This window comes from Cryptotermes secundus, unplaced genomic scaffold (genome assembly GCF_002891405.2).
Source record: "Cryptotermes secundus unplaced genomic scaffold, Csec_1.0 scaffold688, whole genome shotgun sequence".
Lineage (NCBI taxonomy): Eukaryota > Metazoa > Arthropoda > Insecta > Blattodea > Kalotermitidae > Cryptotermes > Cryptotermes secundus.
The window spans coordinates 122203-149592 of NW_019725012.1; the positions used below are offsets into that span (position 1 = coordinate 122203).

The following is a 27390-nucleotide window of genomic DNA, read 5'->3' on the forward strand; positions in this document are numbered from 1 at the left end:
GGAGCTGAGCCCTTCTTGAGAAGCCACCAACTGTGCAGCTACTCAAGAATTTCCCAGCATTTTATGGAACCTGAAGGTTCTTTACCGTGTTCACAATAGCCCTCCACTGGTCCCTATCCTGAGCCAGATCAATTCAATTTATACCATCCCAGTCTATCTATCTAAGATCCGTTTTAATATTGTCCACCAACCTATGCCTTGGTCTTCCCAGTGGTCTCTTTCCTTCTGGATTTCCCACCAATATCCTATATGATTTCCTCTTCTCCCCCATTCATGCTACATGCCCTGCCCACCTCATCCTCCTTGACTTGATCATTCTAATTATACTTGGTGAAGAGTACAAGTTATGAAGCGGATGAGTAGAAGGAATCTCAAGGAAAAGTGTACTACATGGGGAGCATAGACGTAAATAGGAGGATACTGAGCTAGGCTTTAGGGAACGGGCTGCGAAGATGTGGGTTGAACTGAGCTACAACAGGATATGGTTCAATGGCGCGCCTTCATGAACAAAATAATGAATATTTAGGTTCTGATTTCATGATCACATTAGTAACTATCAGCTGTACAAGAACCTGTACCCGGAAGTGAGCTAGTGGCCCTTTTGCTTATCTTGTGACACTGTTAAATCCTTTCTGGGACTCTGATACAGTCATTTCAGACCTCACTGAGTATCAAGAGATCCCTATAAGCAAACTACCACAAACATTTTAGGTTCAGGTTCTTTAATGGGTATGCAGAACAGATCATGCATGAACTGTCATAGTGTTAAGGGTGTCCAAGTCCCAACTCCTTACTCCAAACTACTGTACTGTATGCTAGTTAATCCTTTGCCATTAACATTTAACTCACTGTCTACTTATGTTGGGCCACAGGGATCTGTTGCACTGACCACATGACACGCTCTATCTGCAAAAGTTGGCACTAATTTCAACAAGTAGTGGTCACTCGGACAGTATAGCTCACTTACAGACTACAGGCCACAGAGTTATTTTTGTCTACTTACGTTATCAGATCAATCAGTTAATTTAAGTGCTTTTTACACTACGCTTCAGTATGTTAAACATGGAGGGGAAATTTAATTTTACTGCATTCCACTGTTTCAGACATGGGAAAGTGTTAAGGGGGAAAAAAACAAAAATAGTACGTACAATATGCAAGTAATAAGCTGAGAAATACAAGAGTTAGCTCGCTTACCTGTAGCACTTAGCCAATGGAAAGAGGAGACAAAGTTTTTGATGAAATTCACAGAACTCTTTGTATGAGCGAAACAAGTACGTAGGATCAGGTTGATTGGCCCGTTCTACTTTCACAATATACACGTAATACTTCTCTGGGTCGTATCTCTTCTGGTAGCCATACACACCTACGCTTAGTATACGTCCTTCCTGCTGCATTCTGAAAAAGGAATTGAAGTTTTGTTAAGTACCATGTGTGTATAATTAGAAATCAGAAAATACAGAAAGACACATTACAAGGAAATTGGTTAAATTAAAATGCATTAGTATCAACATGTATCGCATATGGAAGACAATGGGATTCCCCTGATGAAATCAAATATGACTACACTGAGGTCTTCTTGGTTGTAATACTATCTAGTCTTGTAGGAAGATACTGGCATTTTGGAAGAACATGTTGCCTCCATCTTCAGGGTTAAAGCATCACAACCCAGAAGACTTCAACCTGAACAATCATTGCTGTGAAAAACTCAAATAAAAAATTATGTTAAGTGGCCATTAGGGACACTGAAGACAAGATGGAGAAACTAAGGAAATATATACATGACAAAATAGTGAAAGGATGGATATGAGTAAATTTGCTTAGCGGCCTCCGTAGTCTAGGGGTAACGTTCCCACCTCACGACTCAAGGTACAGGGGTTCAAACCTGGCGGAGGTCGTAGAATTTTTAAGGGCAGAAAAATTCAGGGAACAAGTCCTCTGGGAGGGACTTTAAGCCGTGGGTCCCGTGTCATAGATTTACGGCATGTAAAAGATCATGCCTCTAGGAGACCTCTGAACAAAATTAATTAGGCAACAATTTCCTGCCCAAGTAGTTTCCAATGCCTCTGGTAGATGGGGGGAATAACAGGTACCAACAGCCGACCTCGTTGGCTAAACGGGGCTGATAGCACGCACCAGTGCCGGTAGGTTATGGGGACAGTAGAAATTAAAGGGGGACACACAATGGACCAATAACTGGTCTAAGTACATGGGGAAACCCACCCTCTCTAATAATAATAATAAGAAATTTGCTCGCTTTTATTAATAAAGGGATATGCATATAACTAATGGCCAGTTTCCTTTGTGTTTGGAGAAAACCTAAAGCACTGTTAATAGGATATGGGGAGATCAATGATGATAGGATGGACAAATGAAAGGGATAGAAAAGGAACAAGGAAGAAAGAGGAGGAGATATAACCATAGGAGGTGTGAAAGAGTGGATCAAGGAACTGCCTCAATGTGGTGAAAGAGAAATGAAGGGGGGAGAGGAATGACAACAGAATGGACAAATAAAAAGGGAAGAACAAATAATAATGACGAAAAGATGAAAGGAAATAAAGAAGGGTTATGTACTATTGATAATATAATATAAAGAAAATTTTAAGCACAATACTGAATATTTTAGGAACCATGGTGACTGGTACCCCAGACTTGTGAAGGTGTACCAATATCTAACTTCATGGAGCTGAACCCTTCTTGAAAAGCCACCAGTTGTGCAGCTGTTCAAGAACTTGGCAGTATTTTATAGGACTTGGGAGTTCATGCTCACAAGAGCTGGTTCCTATCATGGAGGAAATTTAACATTGTGCTAGGGAAACTGAGAACTAAGGAAAACCTTAATCACAGAACTGCACTGTAAACTGAATCAGATAAGCAACGCAAGTCACAGCCATTAAAAGCATGAACATGATGAATGTGACAGATGTCAACATTCTATATTAACTATAAAATCCAATCAGCCTATTAAATATTTAAAAAATTTACCTTACCCATAGACGCAATCAGAAACTCTGAAAATGTCAACTTACCGTATTTACACATGTATAGGCTGCGTGCGTGTATAGGCCGCAGCACAATTTTCAGACAGAAATTATAGAAAAAATAATTTTCTTGGAATATTATTTCAGGAGTATTACACCCTGTATTACTAATTATGAATATAATTTTTTTTATATGAAGTGTGATTTTGAATATTTCGAATATAAGCCGCACCCCAGTTTTCCTCTTGAATTTTTGGCAAAAAATGTGCGACCTATACATGCGTAAATATGGTATTTCTTATAGTGTTTACTTACGTGTATGTACGAGGAACAAAACTGAGGACATTGCCATCATTATGGTCACCAGTAAATCGCAACTGAGCCAAATTGTGAAGGAAGAAGTTGAACTGAGTAAACCATGAACGTAATGAACTCTCGATCATTCTTGCAAAAGTGGCTGCTGCTTCAGGATTGGATAATTCTGGTAACAATGCCTTCTGTACATAGCGGACTGTATCATGTGTTACACCTGGAATACCTGAAGATCCCATCTAGAAGCAATCAGACAGAACAATATATTAATACTGTTTTCAATTCTTTCTAGTTTGTATTTAAAATGAAATTGTGAACTTGGCATCTTGACTCAGGTTCTCTGCACTCTAGCCAAAAGGGTTGGGTACATTTTCCTCTTTCCCGTTCCCTTCTTCTAGCCCCGAGACTTTTTCTCTCCTTCCTCTCTGGACGAGCAGGAGGACATCTGAACAAGGTCCCAAAATACTGATCATTCAGTTTTGAGGTTTGCACCAAACACTACTCAGGTTCAAGGAAATGGTTTTAGATTTCATTAGATGGCAGTATTTGGATTATTCATCATTTTTAATCTGACCTCCCCCCATTTCTACATTCAATCAACAGTTCACTGGATCTCAATTCATAAAGTCTCTAAAAACAATCCATCCATAAAACTGAACTAATTTGTAGCTGGTTTCATTAAAAAATTATCTGTTCTTACCAGACCAAACAGATTAAGGAGCAGGCTGCCATGACGACGTACTACATTAAACGCCGTGCAACACAGATCCACAAAATGATGGAACTTGGCTGACGGTTTGTCACCACCGTTGATTACATATGCCATATCTGACGTCAAAACAAATGGTGTCCGATCCCTAAGTACACAGAAACCAATTACCAACATTCATTAAATGGTAAAGAACACCATCCCTGAAGATACACTTCATTACATACCATCAACTACTGTATACTTTACAGTTATCATACCTTAGACATTATCTCCCAACATGTACTCGACTTGAAAGCTTTTATCTTGTAAAACATAACAGCTGACAAATAACTAAATGTTTCTGTTACACTTTCTACTTACACTTGCTGTCCTTCACAGCACTGGAGTGAACATGTAGATAGGTGGGTGGATGACTGATTATTAATAGCATCACAAGTTTCAACCAAAGGTGAAAAAATATAGCCTGCAGGCCAGAAACAGGCAACAAAAAAATCCAGTCTGAGCCATAATGATGCTTAGACATTATAATGTGAGCTTTCATCTAGTTTTACCAGTATTTTCTCCAACTCCATGGCTTTTAGCCTGCAAGCGAAGCATACCAACCGAGCAACCACTGCTTGTCAGCAAAGTTACTGCCAAGTTTTACAGATAGAGGATGTTGCGTGGTTAGCACAACAGATCCCCACAGCCGTTAATCTCAGTTTTCTAAACCAGAGCCGCTGTTTCCTTGAAATAGCTTCTCAATTATCCTCATGAGACTGAGTGGACCCCGTTCCAGACCCACTACTTCTCAGAAAATCTGGTAGTGCAGGGAACAGACCCTGGAACCTCTGGATCTGTAGCCAAGAACTCTTGAGTACTAGACCACAGAGGAGGCCCTACAGAGTACTGCATGTAGAAAACATTGTAATCACAAAATATTCTGCAACACATATACTTAATCTCTGTATTTGGTATAGAACAATAAATCATGAAAAATTTGTTTTTAAGTGTTGGTAATTTAATCTAAAATAGAATTTGGCCAGTAGCAAATCTTCTAATCAACATGACACATTTTCCCTCTGCTTTTGAGAAATATCTCGTGTTCTGGATTATTATTTTGCACACGTCACCTTCTTTCTCCTTACAGCACACTAAACATGAGATAATTTTCCACTGCACAATTCTAAGATTGGTTCTGTGTTGTGGACAGAATTACTGTAGTTATAGGCTCAAATCAGTTTTGACTTCATATATTCTTTGAATTCATACTGAAGACTGAAGCTGTTATTATTCATCCTGTTATTTGGTCCACAGCCACACAATATCAACTTCACTCTCCAGAAATATGCTACATTATATAACATTCTACTTGTACAACCCATCCTTCATAAAGTAACTGCCAAAGTGTTAAAATAACAATATATAAAATCCCTTTACCTTGGAGAATTTAGCTCACACGTGTGAACTGGGTATCACAGTTGGTATAGCGATTGCCTATAGGCTGGATAACCAAGGGGTGGGAGTTTGAGTCCTGGTAGGGTCACAATTTTTTCTTCTCCAAATCGTCCACACCAGCTGTGAGGCTCACCCAGCCTCTTATTCAATGGGTACCGGGGGCTCTTTCCACAGGGAAAGAGCAGCAGGGGCGTGAACCTGACCACTCACCTCCAGCTACTGCCAAGGTCAAGAAAAGGTGGATCTATACATCCACTCTCCCATACGCCTTCATGGCATAGTATTTAATTAGTTACACACAGGGACAACTTTACCTCACCTTAGCTCACAGGTACCAAGCATTCATAATTCAGTGACAGAGCATTTAACTTGCATTCAGGATGTACATTATTTGATTCTTGAGTGGCACCAACTCCCCTTACTGGTTATGTTAATCCTGAAGTGGCAGCTAATGACTTTTCAATAGCTTTTCCAAAAGAACAATGGCCAATGCAACTGTCAGATTCTTCATTAAATATTTTTCAGTTGTACTTTTTAAAAGTTGAGTTACTCTTCTCTGCCATTTCAGCCCTTTATACTGCAGCTCAAAGGTTTAATGAACTTCTACTCTCTCTCCAATCTCATGACTGCAATGCCTCCTAAACAGCCACAGGCTTACCACCTTCCTCTTCCCTAAGCATTCAAATATTGTCATGGTGTAGTCATAATTACTGATTTTTAATTCTTGAAAATAGTATGTACATCTAAAAATAAGCTTGTTTACAACTATTACCTTTTAAAATTTCCAAACATCTGTGCATCTCCCAAGAATTTTCCAAAATCAATATGAAATAGATGACCAGATGTTTTGAGCATGATGTTATCATTGTGCCTGTCACAGATCCCTAAAATATATGTGGCAACACTATATCCTGCGCAAGAAGCTGCAAACACAACGAAAACATAAAATTATTATACGGAAAGATGACTTAGTACTGATTCTCTTCAATCCTGTCGTACAAAGTTATATTCAGTTATGTATAAGTGCATACCTGTGAAATTCTCTACAGCCCTTTCATATTCTAGAGCAGAAGGGTTATGCTTTGCAAGCCACTCAGCTATTGACCTGTCCTTGAATGAACCTGTCAGACCAAGTTCTACTTGGATTTTCCTCAGTGTTTCTGCATCTGTCACCATCTCTATCATCCCTATAAATAAAAAACATTACATTATGACATGTTTAAGAAATAACATAGACGCACACCAGATATCCCGATTCAAGTACGCACTGCTGAAACAGCATGCCACCTTAATAAATGAGGTTACAGATGTAATAATGTTAAACAAACCTGAAGATCCCATGAAGCATTATCCTGCAAAGTTGAAGGGTTAAACAAAGGGGTGGATGATGAACTGATGAAGAACTTGGTTACAAGTTATCTAGACCAAGAGACCATGACTATTGTTGAGAAAATGAGGAATGCTTGTGTCAGATGCATTTAAGTGCCATACCTACAAGGATGACCTCACAACTACAGGTTCTAGATGTTGTAGAAGATAAACCTTTCACTGATTGAGAAAATTCTGAAGGACTCTTGGCAGGGGACCATGTTCTGATACCAACTGGGAGAATAAAAAAGCTTGGGAGGGAACCATTGTGTCAGTAGGTCAAGACTGTGGCAACATACCTCTCCAAAAATGATATTCAATGGATTTAAAAAGTGCTGCATATCCGATACAACAGACGGACAGCCTGAATGATATTTTGTAAAAGTAAAAAAAAAAATGTAAAGCTATCCCTGTAACAAGCCGTGAAGGCCCATAGGGTTGTGAGTCGTTAAGGGTTCCACGTTACCTTGACAATCGCGGCTCAAAGATGGCAGTAAGGTTGTCAGCCTTACCCGCCGGTCGCACTTCACTCCCCAGGAAAATCGTTTAAGTAGCAGACAGTGCGAAGAATGCATGTGAGAAAGCAGATGGAAATTGTTAAGATATTTAAGTTGAGAGGCAATAGAAATTGTGAATATGGTGACACTTGTGGAACTGAATAAAGGTTAGTGACCTGAAGATGGTAAACTCAAAGACTGTCATGTATAACGTTTTCAAATAGTTTCTTTCACACATTTATAGTAACAGCATAAAATTACTTTTCTGTGAAGACATGTTTCCTGTACAAACACATTTCTTACAGTTGGAACTGCCTTCCATTCGGGTGAGTATAGTAGCATACTTTAGTGCAGGTGTGCCCAACCTTTTATGCAGGCTGGGCACAATCAAAGATATAATATGATAGTGTGACGTGTTGCACTATATATGATGCCTCTCCCCGCCAGCCGTGACGCGCCGAGCAGAGCCGAAGTTAGCCGAGTCCCAGCATCCTGGCAGCTATGCAACGCGAGTCAACAGCAGTGACATCACCAAGGGATACCGCGGTTGCTAGGCAGCAGTAAACAACTACAGACAGCATTGCTAGCAACACGGCACCACATAACAATGGTGCCTATTACATGGCTGTTTTCTGTGTCGTCCGGAACGGGGCTAGATACGGAGCAGCGAAGACTATTCACAGTTAGTTCCAAGTTAGTTCCGAGCAAGCCTATGAGTCAGAGTGTGTGATCAACAGTTCTCAATCTAGCCAGCGGAGAGTTCCGAGTTAGCCAGCAACCAGGCAGTTGTATTCTGGCATTTGCAGTGTAGTATTTGTGATACTGCAGATAGCAGTAATTGTGAATCTGTAAATTGTGTGATTGTAAGAGCAAATGTGGAATAAAATTCGCTATATCCACTAAGGCGTGAAGTTATTTGTCGCGTTATACCCCCAACACGTGACAATATGATTTCCAATATTTCTACCAAAACAGACAACTGAACATTGCAATAAAACACTGTAAAATTACCTGAACCTGCCTTTGCTCTGCAAGAGAATAAACATACAGTTACATTTTTTTTAAATTCCAACTTATGTCATATCATGTATGCAAAGACTGAACTTCATCTTGTTTTGTGTCATATGTTAAAAAGCCTATTCAAATTTACATGTGCTACCAAACACACTTGCCAAATTTCATATCAACTCATGTAACTCAGAGAACCGTGATAGCAGTAAGGAAGCATAAAAGGTAATTAAAGCAATGCAACACTGTTGAGCTCACATGTGTTCTGGTGGAAACTTTCATGATTTGGTGTGTACACTAAGTACTGCACCTCTGAGAATTGATTAGTGAATTCCCACTCCCCAAACTAAATAGAATATGTAGAATAATTAATGTCTTCTTCCTTCCTACCACCGAGTGCTTTATAATGGAAAAACTGAAATAAACCAAGAATCATCTAAAGACTAGTGCATGTCTGATTGACAAGCAAATCTCAACTACATACCTCGTTTGTGACCTGTAGGTACACATGAGAAAGTCACCATCTTGAGGTCGATCCCTTCCTTAAGCCAAAGCTTATCCATGATACGAACCATCTGAATAGTGAGCATGTCCTGCTGTAAGTCCTCTCCAACCTGGAAGGCAAGTGTATTACAAAACTCTTAACTGCTGTAAAAACAATTCTGTTAGCATCTCTAGTGCAGAAGCTGTTGTGTTCACAGCCTGAACCTCATCATCATAATGACAGTTGAATCATATCGCAATGCAATGAAATAAGGGCCCTGGTGATGGTGCTTAACACTGAGGACTGTTCAGTTTTTAACTGTCCACTGGTAGGCTATTTTAAGGAACGCAATATTTCAGAAATGGGATGTCTCCATCTTCACATGAAAGAAAGGAAGGTTGACACCTACTCTGTTGAGTCCATTAAAAAGATACTGTAACACAGATCTACTGTGAAAACATAATTATCATATTAACTGCTTCCAGTTTCAACAGTTTTCTGAACATTTCATGTGTATAACATCCACCTGAAGATGGTCTTATAAGACTGAAACACGTTATGAGTTGACTGTTTTCTATTTGAAACAAACAATTTTGTGTTGATGGTGTACTGTGATCAATATATATTATACAAACAGGATAAAACCTTTTATAACCTCTCATTTATACCATATGATCTAACACCATGAAATTAAAAAAATCTGACATTATCGTGTCGTTACCTTCCAAAATACAATGCAAATTTGAAATTGTAAAGGAACTTTATCTCAACTCACCTACATACCATCATGGAGTGTTACTCAGACACAGTGACAACTCTGCTTCATGATTATCAATTTCAGACAAATACTTCTCAAGATGTATATATAGTTATGTGCCTCATAACTTTAGCTGCGTGGAAAGGTAAACGTTGTTGTGGAGCACGCAAAGCTGTACATTCAGAGCTACTCCCCGAGCAGAAAACATTAGCTATTACATCACTGGCCTCACTATGAATTGTTCCATGTGATTGCTGGTGTGGCATGATAGTGACATGAACACCACGTAATACAATCGCTATGACTGGTACCAACTAACAAGCAACACAACGTACTATACACCTGACCACACTCCAAGACACTAATTCCAAACTGGTAGTACCCATGCTGATGTAAGCTGATAAGACTGCTCCCCCAGCTCCACCAGAGATGGTATGACCTGTCTACCACGGCTAGAGTTCTGAGGAACTAACATTAATTATAATACAGTGAGTGGTATTTCCTTACTTGTTTAATTAATCACATCTTTATCTTAATTATGAAAGGCTGAGTATATTTACGCACCTTAAAAATGGCTGGTATGATGCCAGTTTCAGTGCTGAGGAAGTTGATTTTCAGTGGCAATGTGTACGAAGGGAAGTACGAACAGGTACGCACTTGCACGCCTCGTACTTCAAGGCCTGGACTCAATGGCAGACATGTGGGTGCTTCCTCTAATGAATGATGCAATTGTTCCAAGTCACGTGTCAGAACCTTCAGTCGAAGAGATTCTTTACTTGCTTTCACATTGCCTGCTATTTCATACATATTCTACAGTGAAAAGAGAACGAAGTTTAATTATATGTTTTTTATCAGACTAGAAAAGACACCATTTCAAGACAACTGGGATTTGAATGTGGACATGGGACACAGTTTGAAAAGATATTTCCTGACACTAGGACATCATTCATTTTAAACAATATTAAGAACAATTTGTAACCTTATTACAATTAAAAACATCAACTGTGACAAGAATCTTTGCAGACAAAAAACTACACATCACATTCTGCAACTGTGTGGTGTCCTAAGCAACGTTCGTCATAAAGTACGTTCGTGGCAACAGATGTACTTTGTGCGCTCGTGTGGCCCCAGCCTTACTGTCATCGCTGGAAACATTTAGAATTTATGTAAATATTGTCTTCAAAGAAAACTCATCACCTTCACAAGCAACTGCTGGGCTAAGAACCTTCCTCTGAGTGCTTCTCCAGATATTGCAAACAAAGCTCGGAGCATCAGCTGTAGCCGACGGTGATAACGGGATTCTCCTATGCCAACATCATCCTCTGGAGCAGACTCTGATGAATTCTGCTAATATAACAAAAAGGGACCACTTGCTTCACAAAATTTTAAATTTTAAGTATTTTCCTAACCTAAAATATGGTAAGGAATCGTATGAGCTCAGAACAAAGACAATCAACGTAAGATTTGAGGGTTTCACGGTGGTGACTATGATGAAAGCAGTCTTCTGGGATGTGGCACCGTGTAGATATAGTGTTAACCGATGTTAACATAGTAGTTAACAAGTAATGCAAGGCACTACTTACTAGAGTCCACACTATGAGAATGTCAAACCCATACTTTATGTTGTTCTGTCACTGTCTCCAAGTAGACTTCATTAGGTGCTATTCCCACTCTCATCTCAACCAGTTTACATGTAAGTTATTTCACAATATAAAAATCAAGTGATTTCTAATGGCTCCCTTCATGACAGCACCATAGCTCAAGTGGTTAGTCGCTGGCTTCCCACCACAGCGGCCAGGGTTTGATCCTGGGTCTGGTCAAGTGGCATTTTTGGTGGATGAAGTGGTGCTGGGGCAGGTTTTCTCCGAGTACTTCGGTTTCTCCTGCCAATCTTCATTCCACCAATTTCTCCACAATCACCCTCACCTATTATCTGGGCTGGTACAATAGGCCAGAAGTGGCCATAGTACAAGGGAATTAGTCCACCCCACTAGCAATAAAAATGATTCCTTCTCACTGACCAAGCTATCTCCCAAACTCACAGTATGACTTTCAACACATCAAATCTAGTCCATACTTCAATAACGAATCTGCAATCACCACAATACATAATGCAAAATACTCCAGAATATATATGAACACTGGTTTTAAAACTGTACCTGTGGGAACTCCCCCGGAAGTGCTTGAGCCAGGAGCCAGTACAGATGGTGAGCAACACGTGGTGACGTAAGTGCTCGCTCCAGTAAAAAATAAGCCAATGGTGAAGCCTCCCATGTCTCATGTTTTAAAGCTTGTACCAACTGTGGCAGATAATCCACCAATTCATCGCTCCCTAGTGACCGCAACCACTTCACAGCCATATGACGAACATCAAGATCCGGGAAACTGCAATTAGACAGAACAGATGTTGAAATTTCTTGTTTGTGGTTTATTTTATGATGCCGTTACCACCACACACACAGCATCAAATGATGGCATGACTGATAAATATTGAACTGTAAAGGATTTGGACAGAAGCAGCCATGGTCTTCATCAAGGTACTAACCCAGCACCTGTCAGGAGAGGGCAAGGGAAATCATAATAGGAGCCTGGTCAGGATATCTAGTATCCCAGGTAAGATTCAAATGTTAGAGCTTTCAAAGAGTGAGATGAAAAGGGGGCTAGTTATGTACTTTTATACCTCCAAAAGCTTCACATTTCTGGAGATGGAAAACAGAACAAAGAAAAAAGACACTGGGATAGGCAAGAAAAGATATGAGGCAAGAAACATCGATGAGGTTCCGATAGTACAGAAGGATAATCTTCAGTGCATATTTTTACACAATACAAGTGACACATGCAATTCACACACAGACTGAGAAAGAAGGGAAGGGGATGAGAGAGGACAATAACAGTAGGAGCAAAACAAGAAGAGAAGAAAGGAAGAACATGGAAAAGCAGCAGCAGCAGAAGCTGTCCACCTACCACGGTAAAAGCAACTGCATGGCACTGACAGGTTCCATAGGGCTCCACATATGAAGCATTGCATGAAGATCTCCAAGACAAGCCCAATCCCAGCTATGAGCAGCCAACAAAACCTTTGGCAGTGCTTGTGGCATGTGGAACAAGTAGTGTCGCTTCTCCCACAAGACTTCCCGGTCCTCCACTGCTGGCCTAGCACAGTACACAACCACAACTTCAATTATCTGCATTTTTATATATTATAAATTACAGAAAAGCATTCTTCTTACAAAACAAAATGACCCCACAGAAATGTCAACAGAAACATATAGGTTTTTACCTACTCAGTGAACTCCTCTTACCAAAGTCATAGAAGATCAAAATTTTAATACGATTTACACATACACAAATCTGACATAAAATTTTCTGAAGAAATGATGCTTACTTTCAATTAAAATATTCCTGTCTTAACCCAGATGGTTGCCAAACATATAAATCTTTTATAATCTTAAATATAAATGTCTTTTAATCTTCATGTGCATACAATCTCTGCTACTACAGGTAAGATTGTGTACATAACCTCAAAAGTATAGTTCCGTACAAAACATATACAAGAAACATAGAAACTGCATATGACAAAGACAAAACAACTCCGTCCAGTGTGACTACTGGAGTTTTTACTACTTGAAAACTCAACGCCCTTACATGTTTCAGTCCTTAGAGACCATCATCAGAAAGACGATAGGAGAAGGGACACGAACCTACTTGGTTTATAAATTTTAACTTAAATAACAAAGTTTTAAAAACTTTAATATACCAAGAAAGCTGCTGTAGTTGTGAAAAAGTTGGATTCTGTATATACTGTGCATTACAAACATTGTATGTATATGTATTTTAACACTCAGAACACCCATTATGATAGTAGTTTCAAAAAGGTGTTGATGTTCCCTCTGATGATGGTCTATAATGACCGAAACATGTAAGGGCGTTGAGTTTTCAAGTTGTAAAAACTCCAATAGTCACACTGGACGGGGTTGTTTTGTCTTTGTAATTTGTTAGTGTGGCGGACCAGAATGAAACAATCAAATGCATATGACATATGTAGCAACATTTATAAATTCTTACAACAGACATGGAAATAAAAATGATAGCACAAATGAAACATAGCAGTACCAGAAAATGGGTTTCAGTACAACAGCACCATACAATTCTGGCTGGCTGTTAAATATTAAGCATGTGTAGGACACATCAAAATAAAAATTTGGGAAAATTTTGAGACCTTAGATGAGAATGAGAATTTTCTCAACTAAACCAATTTTTTCACTATAATCCTAATTTAAATAGCTCTAGCCATTCTTTCAAAACTACAAACTACAAACCTATAACTCACATTGTGAAAGTGTCCTGCTCTATGATGTTCAAAAGTTGCTGTTGTGTATTTGGATCAAGGCTTGACCATTCATGGGGAGCGCCTGAGTATGTTTGAGATTTCATCTTCTCACTTCCGTTGACTTGTGATGGAAAAACCACACGTCCACCCAAATCTGGCAACTCAACCCCTGATAAAAGAAGCAATCAGAGTAATATTAATACACAAGCTTTAATAATGTCTTCTTCTTTTTCTTCTGACAATTCAGGGATTAAATCATGAACCATTCTGAAACTAAAGAAATTGTTGCACCCATCTTCTTGAGTGTCCAATGCCCCCACCTGTCAGCTGGGTAATAAAAATGCTTACCCAGGCAAACGTTCAGAGGCAATCCTTTCTATGTAATTATGTCATTTCCTTTGAGAGCCTTCTATCTCTTCCACCATTGTATGTATGTATGTGTGTGTGTGTGTGTGTGTAAGGGGTGGGTCATAAAATCCAGCCCTCCCATTGTGACCTTCAATGATCTATTGTGCTTCCCTTTGGATTAACCCTTTATTATGGAGGCCCCACCACAGCTCAAGCGGTTAGTCGCTGGCTTCCCACCGCGGCAGCCCAGGTTCGATCCTGGGTCTGGTCAAGTGGGATTTGTGGTGGACAATGTGGCACTGGGGTGGGTTTTCTCCGAGTACTTCAGTTTTGCTATATTTTAGCGTCCTGTTGCGCTGATTTATGTCCATGATTTATTCTGACCATCTTACAGTGCATACANACACCACAGCTCAAACAGTTAGTCGCTGGCTTCCCACTGCGGCAGCCCAGGTTCAATCCTAGGTCTGGTCAAGTGGGATTTGTGGTTGACAATGTGGCGCTGGGGTGGGTTTTCTCTGAGTACTTCAGTTTCCCTTGCCAATCTTCATTCTACCAAATTCTCAATCATCATATTCACTGGGGGCAGGCTACAATAAGCCAATCGGTGGCCCCCATGGACCCAGTTGGACTCCACCCCCCCACTAAGTGAATTTAAAAAAAAAATAACCCTTTATTAATTCTACACTTCCAGTGAAATGTGGAACTTTATTTATGGGGGCATCATAAAAGTCACTTGGTTCCATGAAGGACCCAGGTGACAAAATCTGAAGTAAGTTATGGCCTAACAATCACACAGGATGTGTGTGGCTGATTCATCTTCTTGTAGGCACTTTTCACAGGTTGGGTCATCTGTAAGTCAGAGTTTGAAAAGGTGTCCTTTTATGTGACAGTGTCCAGTTAGTAATCCTACCACCCATCTCAACTGATCTGTTTAATTTCAACAGGTCCTTCGTTCTTCTGGCAGAGGGTCCTGATATATATCCTTTTGCTTCTTTGAGTCCAACTGTGGATTCCCAGTATCTCTTGCACCATTTGTTCTGTTCCTAATTGTTCTCTTGTACCAGTATTTCCTACTTTACTCCTCAGTGAGATATCTAACAGTGACCGCAGAAATGTCACATCCAATGCTTCTATTTTCCTCTTATCTTCTGCTCCTGGTACCCATGTTGCACTATAACACTGTACAGCTCGTTTTGAAATAATCTTATGTCTTCTCCTTCCTCCTTCCTCATGTTCTTCCTCAAATATCTTTTGGGAATGTGATCTAATAACGTACAACAGAGGCAAAAAGAAAGAAAAGAAAAGGAAAAACATAAAGAAAACAAGGGCAAAAGAATGAGCAGAAGAAGGAAGGTAAAGAAGAAACAAACAAACAATACAATATTACAATACTTGCTTACAATTGTCAAAAGTATGAGTATGTATGAAAACACTAAGCACAGAACACTTACAGAGCACAGGATCAATATCACCATGGGGACGTATCCCTGGGGATGGGGCTGGCCCCAGTCTCTTGTCAGCAACTGCAGGCCACAATGGGAGAAGGAAACTGCCTTGTGCCATCACACTGATAAGAAATACACGCAAGGAAACACAAGTGAGCTACAGTAATTATTTCCTAACAAAAAAAAAAACATGAAACTGGCCTCAGAATTCCATTTAATGTTACATTTAAAGCATGAAGCTTTACTCAAAGCCCCTGACATCAAGTGGTGTCACTCTAATAGGCTTAAACCAGTTTGGCAGAGCCTACTGTTAAGAAAATCACTCTTATAAATGAGCATCATTTATAGACATACCAAAAGTACTGTTAATGAGTCTGGTCCTTAACAAGTATGTTCTGACAAGTTAATAACTGATCTTTTCCAAAGCATTTTGGGTAAGAAATTTCTTCTGCAGTCACTAGATGGTCCATTCGGCCACATTCTGTGATTTCTTGGACATACACAGACGCTGTTTCCTATTCACTGTTAAAAATGGTGAGCTGGGAGGTGGAATTGAAAGTCTTAAAACGCTGGTAAACTGCAAAACTCCTCCTCTAGATTAATTTCCATTTTATATAGACTGATGGGCAGTCTCAAATCAGGTAAAGGGTAAAGGGCACCTGGCATGTAAGGCTGACAACCTCACCGCCATCTGTGAACCTCAATATCTCACAATCCTAATGGGCCTCCATGGCCTGATACAGAGATAGCTACTAAACTGTAAGCTACATAAGTTGTGATAAAGGAGACAGTTGTGTTCTTACATTCAGAACACGATATAGGTTCATTCTTGCCGTGTGAACAGGTTGCAGCCACTTGCAACTTTTCCTGGATATTTTAATTGTCCTGAAATTTGGTGAGGAACTTGTCCAAAATATTGTGACATGTTGCGCAAAGCCGAGCCCCCCCACACCAGCAGTGACGCGGCGGGTGAGTCAGCGCTCCCCTCCCACCCCTCAGCGGTAACGTAACGCTCGCGTAATAGGCGAGTAATCACCCTGCATCCTGGCAGCTATGCGCGGTGACGTCACGAGCGGAGCCGAGGATAGCCAAGTCCCGTAACCGGGTAACTATGCAAGGCGAATCAACAGCGGTGACGTAACAGGATGACGTGGCACTCATTACCCAACAAGCAAGCACTGCAGCTATATAAGTGAGCTGCACAGTGGCTGCGAGTCAGTTATAAAGTAACAGTCGCCGAGTTGAAACATAACAGCCGCGTGTGCGATAACCAGTGATCACCAGTCATATCTGGAGTGTGTAATTCAGGGAGACTTGTATAGCTCCCGCATTATTAGTACGTGAAGACAAGTGAAGATTGTGTTAAGAGATTTTGTTGTAGGGTTTGTAAACTGTGGAAACCCGTAACGTTGTGATAATTAAGTGTAGCCGATAGTTGTAGATTGTTCAATAAACCAGTTAACGATCTCTACGGCGTATTCAGTAACGAAAACACGTTACAATATCATGCACCTTTTGAAGCAGTCTCCTTTTATTTGTTCTTTATTATTCTAAAAATGGGGAAATCTGATAATTCAAAGGAATTTATCTTCTGAGACTGAGAAAATTTTGGAGTTGAGTAGTACATCTTTCAACAATCAGTTTTCCAGAGTGTTATGCTTATTTCTGGTCATCAACAAAATATTTCAATTCTGGTTATATTTGTCCTGCTTTCCAGACGATAAAATATCACCTTTACCATATTTGGAAATCACTTGATGTGCAAATCCATTGATCTCTGTAATAAAAATATCTGTAGCATACTCAGGAAACATGCTCTTAAAGCAATCCCATTCAGTCAAGTCTTCAAATAAATATACCAGGTTTCACAAATGAGTCTGAGACACCAAATTCAAAAATTATTGGAAAGAAAGTCATGCTATTTGCATTTTAGCTCAGAAATTAAACAGATTTTCAATGGAAACCTTGTTTTGTTTAGCTGGACATCTTACAACGTCAACATCATCAATTTCACTTCTATGACATTCTGCTTCTCTGTCAGTATTTTGAATATGACGTGCTGAGTGTTCTATGTAACTTTACTCCAATACACAGATTTACAGAATTTCATTCATGTTATCAACAGTCAGGTTGGTAGCACAGACTTCCTTCTGCTCACTGCAAGAACCTGTATTCGGTTCAACCACCATGATATATAGGTTGCAGAATTCTCTCTGCTTACTGCACAAACCTGTACTTGGTTCAACTGCCATGATATATACGTTACTAGGATTTCCCTCAGTATTTGCAAATAAAAGCTGTGACCTTATAACCAAAAGAATAGATTCAGTAAGATATTCTTATTACTTCCAATACAAGTCACAAGCATAGACTTCTTAAAAGCTATCATTCGCATATGACCTGTCAAGACACACAGATACTGGTCACCCTATCACAATTACAGTCCCTAAAGTGTTAAGGGGGTAAGTTCTTCATACAAATAAAATAAATATAGCAACAACAGTAACTGGAAATCTATATAACAGAATAGTAGACTTAATAAAAGTTCTGTTTTTAATTTGTTCAATATGATAAACATTTAATAAAATACAAACAAAGAATTACTCCTAGGTCTGTGCAGTATGACTAGTTTTAGAATATCAGATTTGTATTACCGTATTTATGCACGTATAGGCCGCACATTTTTTGCCAAAAATTCAAGAGGAAAACTGGGGTGCGGCTTATATTCGAAATCACACTTCATTTAATCATATTCATTTCGGAATAATTTCTACTCCTGAAATAATATTCCAAGAAAATTATTTTTTCTATAATTTCTGTCTGAAAATTGTGCTGCGGCCTATACATGCACGCGGCCTATACATGCGTAAATACGGTATATCTGCAATGACTAAAACACCAAAGCCAGTGAGCTATGCAAAACAGTAAAAAGAATATTTGGTAGATATGTGTATTTCATTATTTCAGCGGGGAAAAAATGTATTATTCTTGGCATGACTCTACCTAACTCAGGGCTAGACTACACTTCACAGCGTACCACATCCACACGGCCTCATCTGACCAATCATAATCAGGTCTATATAAAGACAATGGCATCTCATACACATGATAAATCATACATACAACTGAGTATTACCCTTCAAAGTTGAAGCACTGCATGGCAAACCATCCTAGTTCCACCTCATTTATACGTGGTTCCTCCCCACTGTTTTCTGGAGGTTGCATTGTTCGACCATACAAAACCAATACAAGACGTGCTTCTCGTGGCAACATACACACACTTGTGCTCTCAATACTCATCCTGCAAGAATGTTACAAGTCAGTTCACACCATATTTACTCGCAATTTACATCTAATTCTGGACAAGTAATTTTGGGAAAAAATTTAAACACCTATTTCTACCCACCATAAAATTTCAACCAACACAAAACTTTCATAGAAAATGCAATAAAGTTGAATGCATTATGGAGAAGCTTTAACTGCATTTTCCACGGAAATTCTGCTTCTGTCAAAATACCGTATTACTTTGAACATAAGACTCCATGAAATTTAAGATGCATAAATTACTGAAATTAAATTGGAACTATTAGAAGCATTTTCAAGATTCAGGCATTGGCATGGCAGACATATATACATAAAAGCCCAGTATTTCAGAAACTATTTCTTCATATTCTGGGGTGCTCAAAATGTACAAACCCATCACAAACTTGAGATAGTTTTTTTTTTCGCCCTCATACTCTCTCTAACCAGGAATATGAGAAAGTAAAAAGAGTCATGGCATAAATATGCATCTCATTAAGATCAGTAATTTTTACTTGAAAATTTTTCAGTATGATCTGCATTTAATGAAGCAAGCATGACAAACAAATTACATGCAGTGTACTGTATCTCGTACTTGCCAGAAAAGCTCTGTCTACAACAGACCTGTATTTTCAATGAACGAATATCAAAATTCTGCAAAATTTATGAACTTTGAAATCCCTTATACTACATACTGAATATGAGTAATGTGCTGTACTGATAATGCTGTAGTTTGTATTCAGAAATTACTTGCTTCAAATCTCAGTCACGTTATCAGCTGTAACATCGGCAGTTTTGCATGGTGTTTGTCTCAACAGATGATACTCAGTGTCTGTCAGTCTCAACAGATGATACTCAGCGTTTGTTAGTCTCAACAAATGATACTCGATGTCTGTCAGTATCAACAGATGATACTCGGTGTTCGTCAGTCTCAACAGATGCTACTCAGAAACAGCATAAAATACGTAATGACTGCTTCTTACCAAATTCTTCTCTACTCAATATTCACAATTAATGCTGTTAACTAATTTGTCCCAATAAACAGAAAATTACCATGAGTCAAACAGCACACGATCATAAAATCCCTTGGAGCGAGATGCTGATCGAGAGAGAACAGGAAGTCCAACAGGCCGAGTACCATGATAGATTTGCGCTACCAACTGAAATTCATCCTGGTTCCATCCTGACAGAAGACGATGTAAGCCACCAACATGGATCAGTACACTATCCAGAATACTGCTGCTCTGTTTAGTACCTGCACATACAAACTCAGTTCGCATGAAGTTATAGATCTTCAATTACTGAAAATGAACTCATTCAGAGCAGGATCAAAATGATGAGTCCAGTGATATATGTTATTGGGCTTTTGCATTCCATAAACATTAAAAAAATACTTCACCAATTGAATGACTATTAATGTTTGAAGGAAGGCCCTGCGTCATGCTGGCAATGAATTATTAAACAGAGCCATGAATTTGAATTGATCCATCCTGGTCCATCACATTAAGATCATTAACACTGTGCAGTGTGATTGATAAATGTTGTCATTTTTGTAACCTTTCATCCTTTACATGTTTCGGTCGGAGCGACCATCTTCGGAAAGACATATAAGTACATACAGAAACTACTCTTACAATGTCATATATTTGTTAAAATCAAGAACCAATTTGGTTCATGTCTTTATACTTCTCCTCCTTAAAGGAAGACGAATGTATGCCACATCACGGTCCCGTTATTTGAAGAATATGATTCTTTAGTGCAGTTGTCCAGCTGTTCAGGCAACACCACATTTCAACAAAGTTCTTTAAACACTACTTTGTAAACAGACTAATTATAACAATTTATAAATGTCTCAACAAATTCACGAACAGCTTAGTAATTGTTAAAGGATAATATTATATATATATATATATATATATATATATGACATTATAATGGCAGTTTCCGTATGTACTGATATGTCCTTCTGAAGATGGTCGCTCCAACCAAAACATGTAAAGGGTGAAAGGTTAAAAAACACAACATTTATCAATCACACTGGACGGCGTTAATGATCTTTTATACTATGAGCCATGAATGTTGTTGCAGCAGACAACAAAAAAGAACTGCGTTCACCTAAAATCTTTTCATGATCTCTTATTTAAGATATTTAAAATGAGGGCATAAATAAGAATTTGGAAAGTCACATAGTGTGCTTACTCCAGTAATGTCCTCCATTATCCCTACCATTCTAAACAACAGATAAAATAACTCACTTGTTGGTAGTTCTGCTCTGGAGTTGAGTTGAAAATCGACTCTAAAGGCATGGCAGTAAGTCTCAATGAGACCATGCACAGCATCACGAATCAAATCACAGTTGGTGGCAATTACATCTGCAAGTGGCCGACGTACACGGACTACAGAATAATCCCCATCTTCATTCACAATCTCAGGTCTCAAGCCATCCTGAATCACATATACAATAATAAACTTCACCTTAAATAATATATAACACACATTATGCTCTTTCAGCTAGCAGAGAAGTGAAGTTTGCCTCTGTGTCTGAGCACTATGACATGAAGGCATATTTAGACACTGCGTTAAAACTCCCAAGTATTCTTGACCTTCGAACTAATCATCCTTGTCTTTAGGAAAAGGGCTCCCAGTACCACTGGCCAAGTGGCTAGTATGTGCTAGAAATTGTGGACAAAATATATTTCTACCCTTACAGGGAATCAAACTAATCTTACAGCATAGTCAGACAGTTTTTTAAGCCAACAAAAGATGCACAACCATTTTTAAGTTACTGATCCAATTAAGTACATAAAGCATGCTCAGTTTTATGTGGCCACAGATTAGAGGCTGTTTTCTATTGAACACAATTCATATATCTTTAGTGTATATTGACTGCCTCTGTGGTCTATTGATTAGAATTCCTGGCTACAGATCCAGAAGTCTGGGTTTGATTCCTGGAAGTAGTGGGTCTGGAACGGGGTCTACTCAGCATCGAGAGGATAACTGAGATAGCTGCTCTGGTCTAGAAAACCGAGATTAATGGCCATGGGGATTCGTTGTGCTGACCGCATGACACCCTCTATCCACTAAAGTTGGCACTAACTTCACCGACATGTGGCAGTTGCTCGGTAGGTATAGTTCACTTGCGGACTAAGACCACAAAGTTTGTTTTTTTTGTATGTATATATTAAGTATATATTAAGATAGATCTTAGAGGAATGGGGTGGTATGGACTGGATTCATCTGGCTCAGGATAGGGAGCAGTGGCAAGCTTTTGTGAACACATTAATGTACATTCAGGTTCCATAAAACATCAGGAAATTCTTGAGTAGCTGAACGACTGGTGGCTTCTCAAGGACTCAGCTCTATGGATGAGTGAGGTGAAAGTAGGAGAAAAGTGCCAGAACATAGCAGTCCTCCTTGGTCTGGTTACCAAAAGTTTTATCTGGTTACAAGATTTTCAAAGACATTTCAACCATGCTAAACAAATTAAAAATGTAAGTGTGAAATTGGTTAATTACTGTTGGTGGAGCTGGTATAAACTGCAGACAAACGGACTCAAAACTTTCCACAGATTCTGTGATGTCCTGAGTTTCCACATTGCCCATGAGAGCACAGATTGCCTTCACAGCTTGGACCACACCTTTGGCCTGGAGTTGGGGCATCAGACCTGGAACATGCTGACCACACATCTGGCTGGCTGCCGTCTGCACCTTTTCCATTTCTCGCTCCAAGGTCTCTGCACAAGGCAAGAACAATGTTTTGTGAACATTATAAGAGGATATAAAGAGATTCTCAGCAGAAAATGCATCTAGTATGTCAATTTAATTATTTTAAACATAATTTTTTGTAACATCACTTGCAGTATCAACCCTATCGATGCCCCATAGCTCCAGCAGGGTCAGGGAATCCTTCAGAAGTTGATACTTACTCAGCTGATCAAAAAACATTAGGCTTTTATAGAACCTAAAGGTCCATCATCACCTTCACAGAAAACAACCAATAGACCACATCCAATGCCAGATGAATCCAGCCCACATCCTCACACATAATGTCTTCAAGTTAAAACTGCCCCTCTTATTAATCAAGTTATCATGCCATGACTACAGATGAGACAGAAACGGAACAACTACATGCTCTATTTTCACACTTGATGACGGGTGAGTACTCATCTTGATGCGCCAGCCATTTTATCTGCAGAAGCTGAGAGGCACCTAAGGCCAATAAATCTTGGCATCTGCCAGGAATCAAATTATCGAACTGGTGTCAACCAGCCTGCGGCCAGTCACAGATTGACACTTGGGGTGGGGGGAAGGGGAGGCAGACAGCAGTCATTTCTCCAAGATACACACCAGCATCAACTGGTATAAGCTCTCAAATGACCAAACCATGACCAAATCATAGCAACAGTAGCTGTTTGAAGCAGCCCCCGTCCATTTTGAGGCAGACAACAAGGAAACATAAGGCATTTTCTCAAACACGTCTTAAAATGGTGGCACTGACTGCTGTCACAGCTGCCTGAAGTCTTGCCGTCAGACCTGACAGTAGAGGGAGTAACTAGAGAAACATACTCCTTCAGCAACCAAGGAGGCAATGCCCTAGACATCCAATTCATGTTCCTGGATACATCTTGATCAACCACAACCAGACTTCTTCCCCAGTGTGCTGGAGCTCTGTCATGCTGAAACCACAACCTCTGCCTCACAGCTAGAGACACACCATCAAGCAGCCCTGACAATAAAGTTTCCAGAAAATCACAATATCAATAAGCATACAGCCTCTCAGGTAGTGGACAGGGGCCCACAACAGTGTCCCCAACAATTCCAGTGAAAATGCTGATGTTGAAGACTTCATACCCACATTCATAGATAGCATGAGGATTTTACAGAGCCCAGAGGTGACTGCTGCAGACACTGAACACACCCTCACACATAAACCAAGCTTCATATCTCCACAGAATTTTATGTAAACAAAACTCATCCACAATTTTGTACTGTGTACACAAGGAGTGAATTAATGGAAGGGTTATCTGAGGAAACTGAGGCCAGAGATGAAAAATGTTTAGCTCAATTCACTGTAGATTCTATAGGGTTCTGACGATGGTGGATAACACAAAGAATTACTGGTCAAGTACTGGAAGGTAACAGTCAGCATGATGTATTTAAAGGTAAAGCTTGTATAGTGTGAGTACAATGTCTATGAAAAGCCTTACCTTTTGTTACAGTTAACATGATTCTGAATAATGTACAGCTACATAATAACATGAGGGAAGATTATTAAATATATATGGGGAAATTGTCATGAATGGTGATCATGCAAAAATAACAGGTATTAGTGAAATTTATGAAGTGTCTGCCAAAATCACTCAACCATCAAATGTTATAGTCTGTCAAGATGTATTACGGAAAGGCTGAAGTAGATAATAACTATTGAAATGCTCTGCTGCTAGCTGGAAATAAAAATGGGTTAGGAATTTCTAATGAAGTTTATGATATATTTTTGGTAAAACACCTTTGCTGAAAATATTTCATCTACAGAGGAGCAGCAAATTATTATTCTGCCAAGTTTAGCATATAAGTATAAATGTAGCCATTTTTCCAAAACTTCTTAACTTAAAGAGATCAGCAACTTTTGATTTGATTTGTTTATAACAATTCCCTGTTGAAATTTTAATGGGCTTTATGCTAGTAAAAAAAATAATGGTGCCAAGGTTCATAGATACCAACTCATATTCTCAAAAATAATTAAAATAAAAAGACGTACATGTTTTATGCACCTTAAAAAAATACCATCAAACATATCTCATGTCACAACCATGAATCCTGCAAATTATACATACCCAACAGTATAATAAGTGAATCATAGGATATGGGATGAACTGGTTCGTTAGGAAGCAAATCCTCCAGTGATAATGCCCCATCTCTTTTGTCATCTTGAGCCTGAAAAATTGAACATTTAATAAATAATAACAAGGAAAATATGTAAAAAAGATTTTTAGGTTCTTGTAACAGTGGCTATGATAAATACCGATTTCTGAGATTGATGACATTCGGTCTGGTAAATGTGTGTCAACATTTTGTAGAAACATACTAACGCCATCTTCTAAGATACAGATGTTTGCACTCATTATAGGTAGAGCCTTACCACTTTATTCACACTTGTCTAACTCTTCAACCCTAAAGAATGAAGCAGCATGTTCCCACTAAACATCAGCAAACATGTCACCAGATGGCAGACCATATTCTTCAGAATATAAAGGGTTTTCTCAAAATGTGATAACAAACAGACCAAGCTAAGTTGAAGGGATGTATATAAAAACCTCCGCACGAGAGTGGGAAAAAACATTAACACTCACAGTTCTAGCCAATGGCCTTGTAAGTTGATCAACTTGTAATATAGAAAGTTCCACATCTTGTTCCAGTTTTATACACTGATGAATGTACTCATAATCAGACAGAAATGTGTGAGAGGTGAAGTACTCGGCAAGACCCCATACTTTCAGTACATATTCATTGACGTTTCCACGGAAATCCCCTTCCAGCTCACATACTACATGTAGGATTACATGTTCCACAGTTGAACTCACTGCAGCAATAAAAATACAAAATCAGCATATAAAACCTTCAGCTTCAATTATCTTAATAGTGTGCATCTTGTTGTGTTATAAACAAGGTATACAAACGTATATAAGGTATGCCGTTTACACAGTATTCTGTAACCCTTGTGGAGGCGGGTTCGAATACCTCCACCGTGACCCTGCGAGTCGTAGAATGTGACAAAAAGGGAAGTCTCAAATCTGAGACAGTTAAATACGGTCACGAGTCCCAAGGGACTCAGACCCAAGAAAGGCTGCGCTGGCAAGGGCCAGCAGCATATACAAAAGACAGACCCATCCCCTCGTCAGAGAGGGTGCCCCACAGACGCAAAACCGTAACTGTCGAAGAATAATAAATATCTGGTCATGAGCCCCAGATTACTGACTGACTGACCATCAGTCTCAATGTGACTTTGACTTTGACAATATTCTGTATTTAAAAAACAAAGAAGACACTACTGTATCAATTTTTTTTTAATTTTGTTTTTACATACGTAACATGTTTCGACCCTTATACCAGGTCATCATCAGGTGTACAATGCTCCAGCTTCGGCTGCTGAATTGCAATTAATTTTCATCTAATTCTTCAAATAAGGATCCTTATTGTGTCTTGAAATTATTTAAATGCATAAATTCATAAACTGAGTCTTCTGGTCAAAATTTAAAATTAAAATGCTTAGATAATAAAATTTAAAATTAGAGACATAAAGATTAAAACAGGAAAGTTAAAATTGTACAAAAAGTGAATGGAAATGTTCCATGATAAAACTCTGCAACTGCTATGTGTTGACCTGATTTATGAAGGTATAAGTGACTGTAGCGTGGAGAGCCCGCGTATTAGAATCTTCTCACATGGGATAAGTCGTGTAGTCATGACCTTAGTAACGTCTTCTGGAGCTTATGCTCATTTTTCAGTATGTGATGTATATTAGGTTATTCTTATGATAGTATATGTACAGGCTGCTCCCTGCGTTGGTGCTGTTGCTACGTTGTAGCGGTTCGGTCTAAACTATGCAACTAACTGCATGGATTTCTTCCTTAATTACAGCCTTACCATCACAGGTAAACATAACTGGACTCTCTTCATTCTTGGAATGTACAATCAACTTAATACTTGTTCCTTCTCCACATGAACTATCTATTGTTGGACTCACCACCAAGCCCACATTTGTGCATGGATCAGTGTGTGGGAACTCCGCTGCAAAGAAAAGAACGTTATTAGTCAAAATAAAAGAGTGAAATAATATATTTCAGCATTAAAGTCACACCAACTATGCTGTTACTATGCTTTCCTCAGTACTGCCAGATAAGTAACATCAAAAAACAGGCCATGATCATTTCCTTCCAAATCTTTGCCATCATTCCAACTCATTCAACACTAAAGAGGAAATGCACTGTTAAATAACCTAAAAATCAATCATGTACATCTAATAAGACATACTTCATAAACATGTCATATCTGAAGAAAGGGTACAGTGCTCTCCATTCAAACTGACGCCTCAGGCAGGCACTAATCATATACACTGTGGCTTGTAGAAAGAGGAGGAAGCAAGTAAACAGATAACAGACAAATGTAGCACTGCAAAATATTGGTTTTCAGTGAAACTGAACTGTTATGTTAAATGTACTTACAAAGAATCAAAATATATTCAAGTAATTTTAAGGTTATTACCTCAGCAATTTAAGAGGTTATAGTGTATTAAGGTTATTACCTCAGCAATTTAAGAGGTTATAGTGTATTAAGGTTACTACCTCAGCAATTTAAGAGGTTATAGTGTATTAAGGTTACAACTCAGCAATTTTAGAGGTTATAGTGTTGGTA

General features: G+C 39.0%; 1 protein-coding gene across 1 annotated transcript in view; it reads right to left on the reverse strand.

Annotated features, from left to right (window-relative positions):
- Window positions 1-27390, reverse strand: part of LOC111863236 (phosphatidylinositol 4-phosphate 3-kinase C2 domain-containing subunit alpha) — a gene marked incomplete at its 3' end in the record, with an annotated part of 61058 nt that overhangs the window by 19860 nt on the left and 13808 nt on the right. Inside the window, 19 exon segments of the mRNA XM_033750981.1 lie at window positions 1196-1395; window positions 3294-3529; window positions 3991-4147; window positions 6212-6362; window positions 6471-6626; window positions 8797-8926; window positions 10118-10363; window positions 10751-10900; window positions 11713-11938; window positions 12518-12706; window positions 13884-14052; window positions 15686-15801; window positions 18816-18980; window positions 20033-20234; window positions 21235-21424; window positions 22495-22712; window positions 24813-24912; window positions 25329-25558; window positions 26623-26766. Of these exon segments, the coding sequence (XP_033606872.1) occupies window positions 1196-1395; window positions 3294-3529; window positions 3991-4147; window positions 6212-6362; window positions 6471-6626; window positions 8797-8926; window positions 10118-10363; window positions 10751-10900; window positions 11713-11938; window positions 12518-12706; window positions 13884-14052; window positions 15686-15801; window positions 18816-18980; window positions 20033-20234; window positions 21235-21424; window positions 22495-22712; window positions 24813-24912; window positions 25329-25558; window positions 26623-26766 (3375 nt within the window).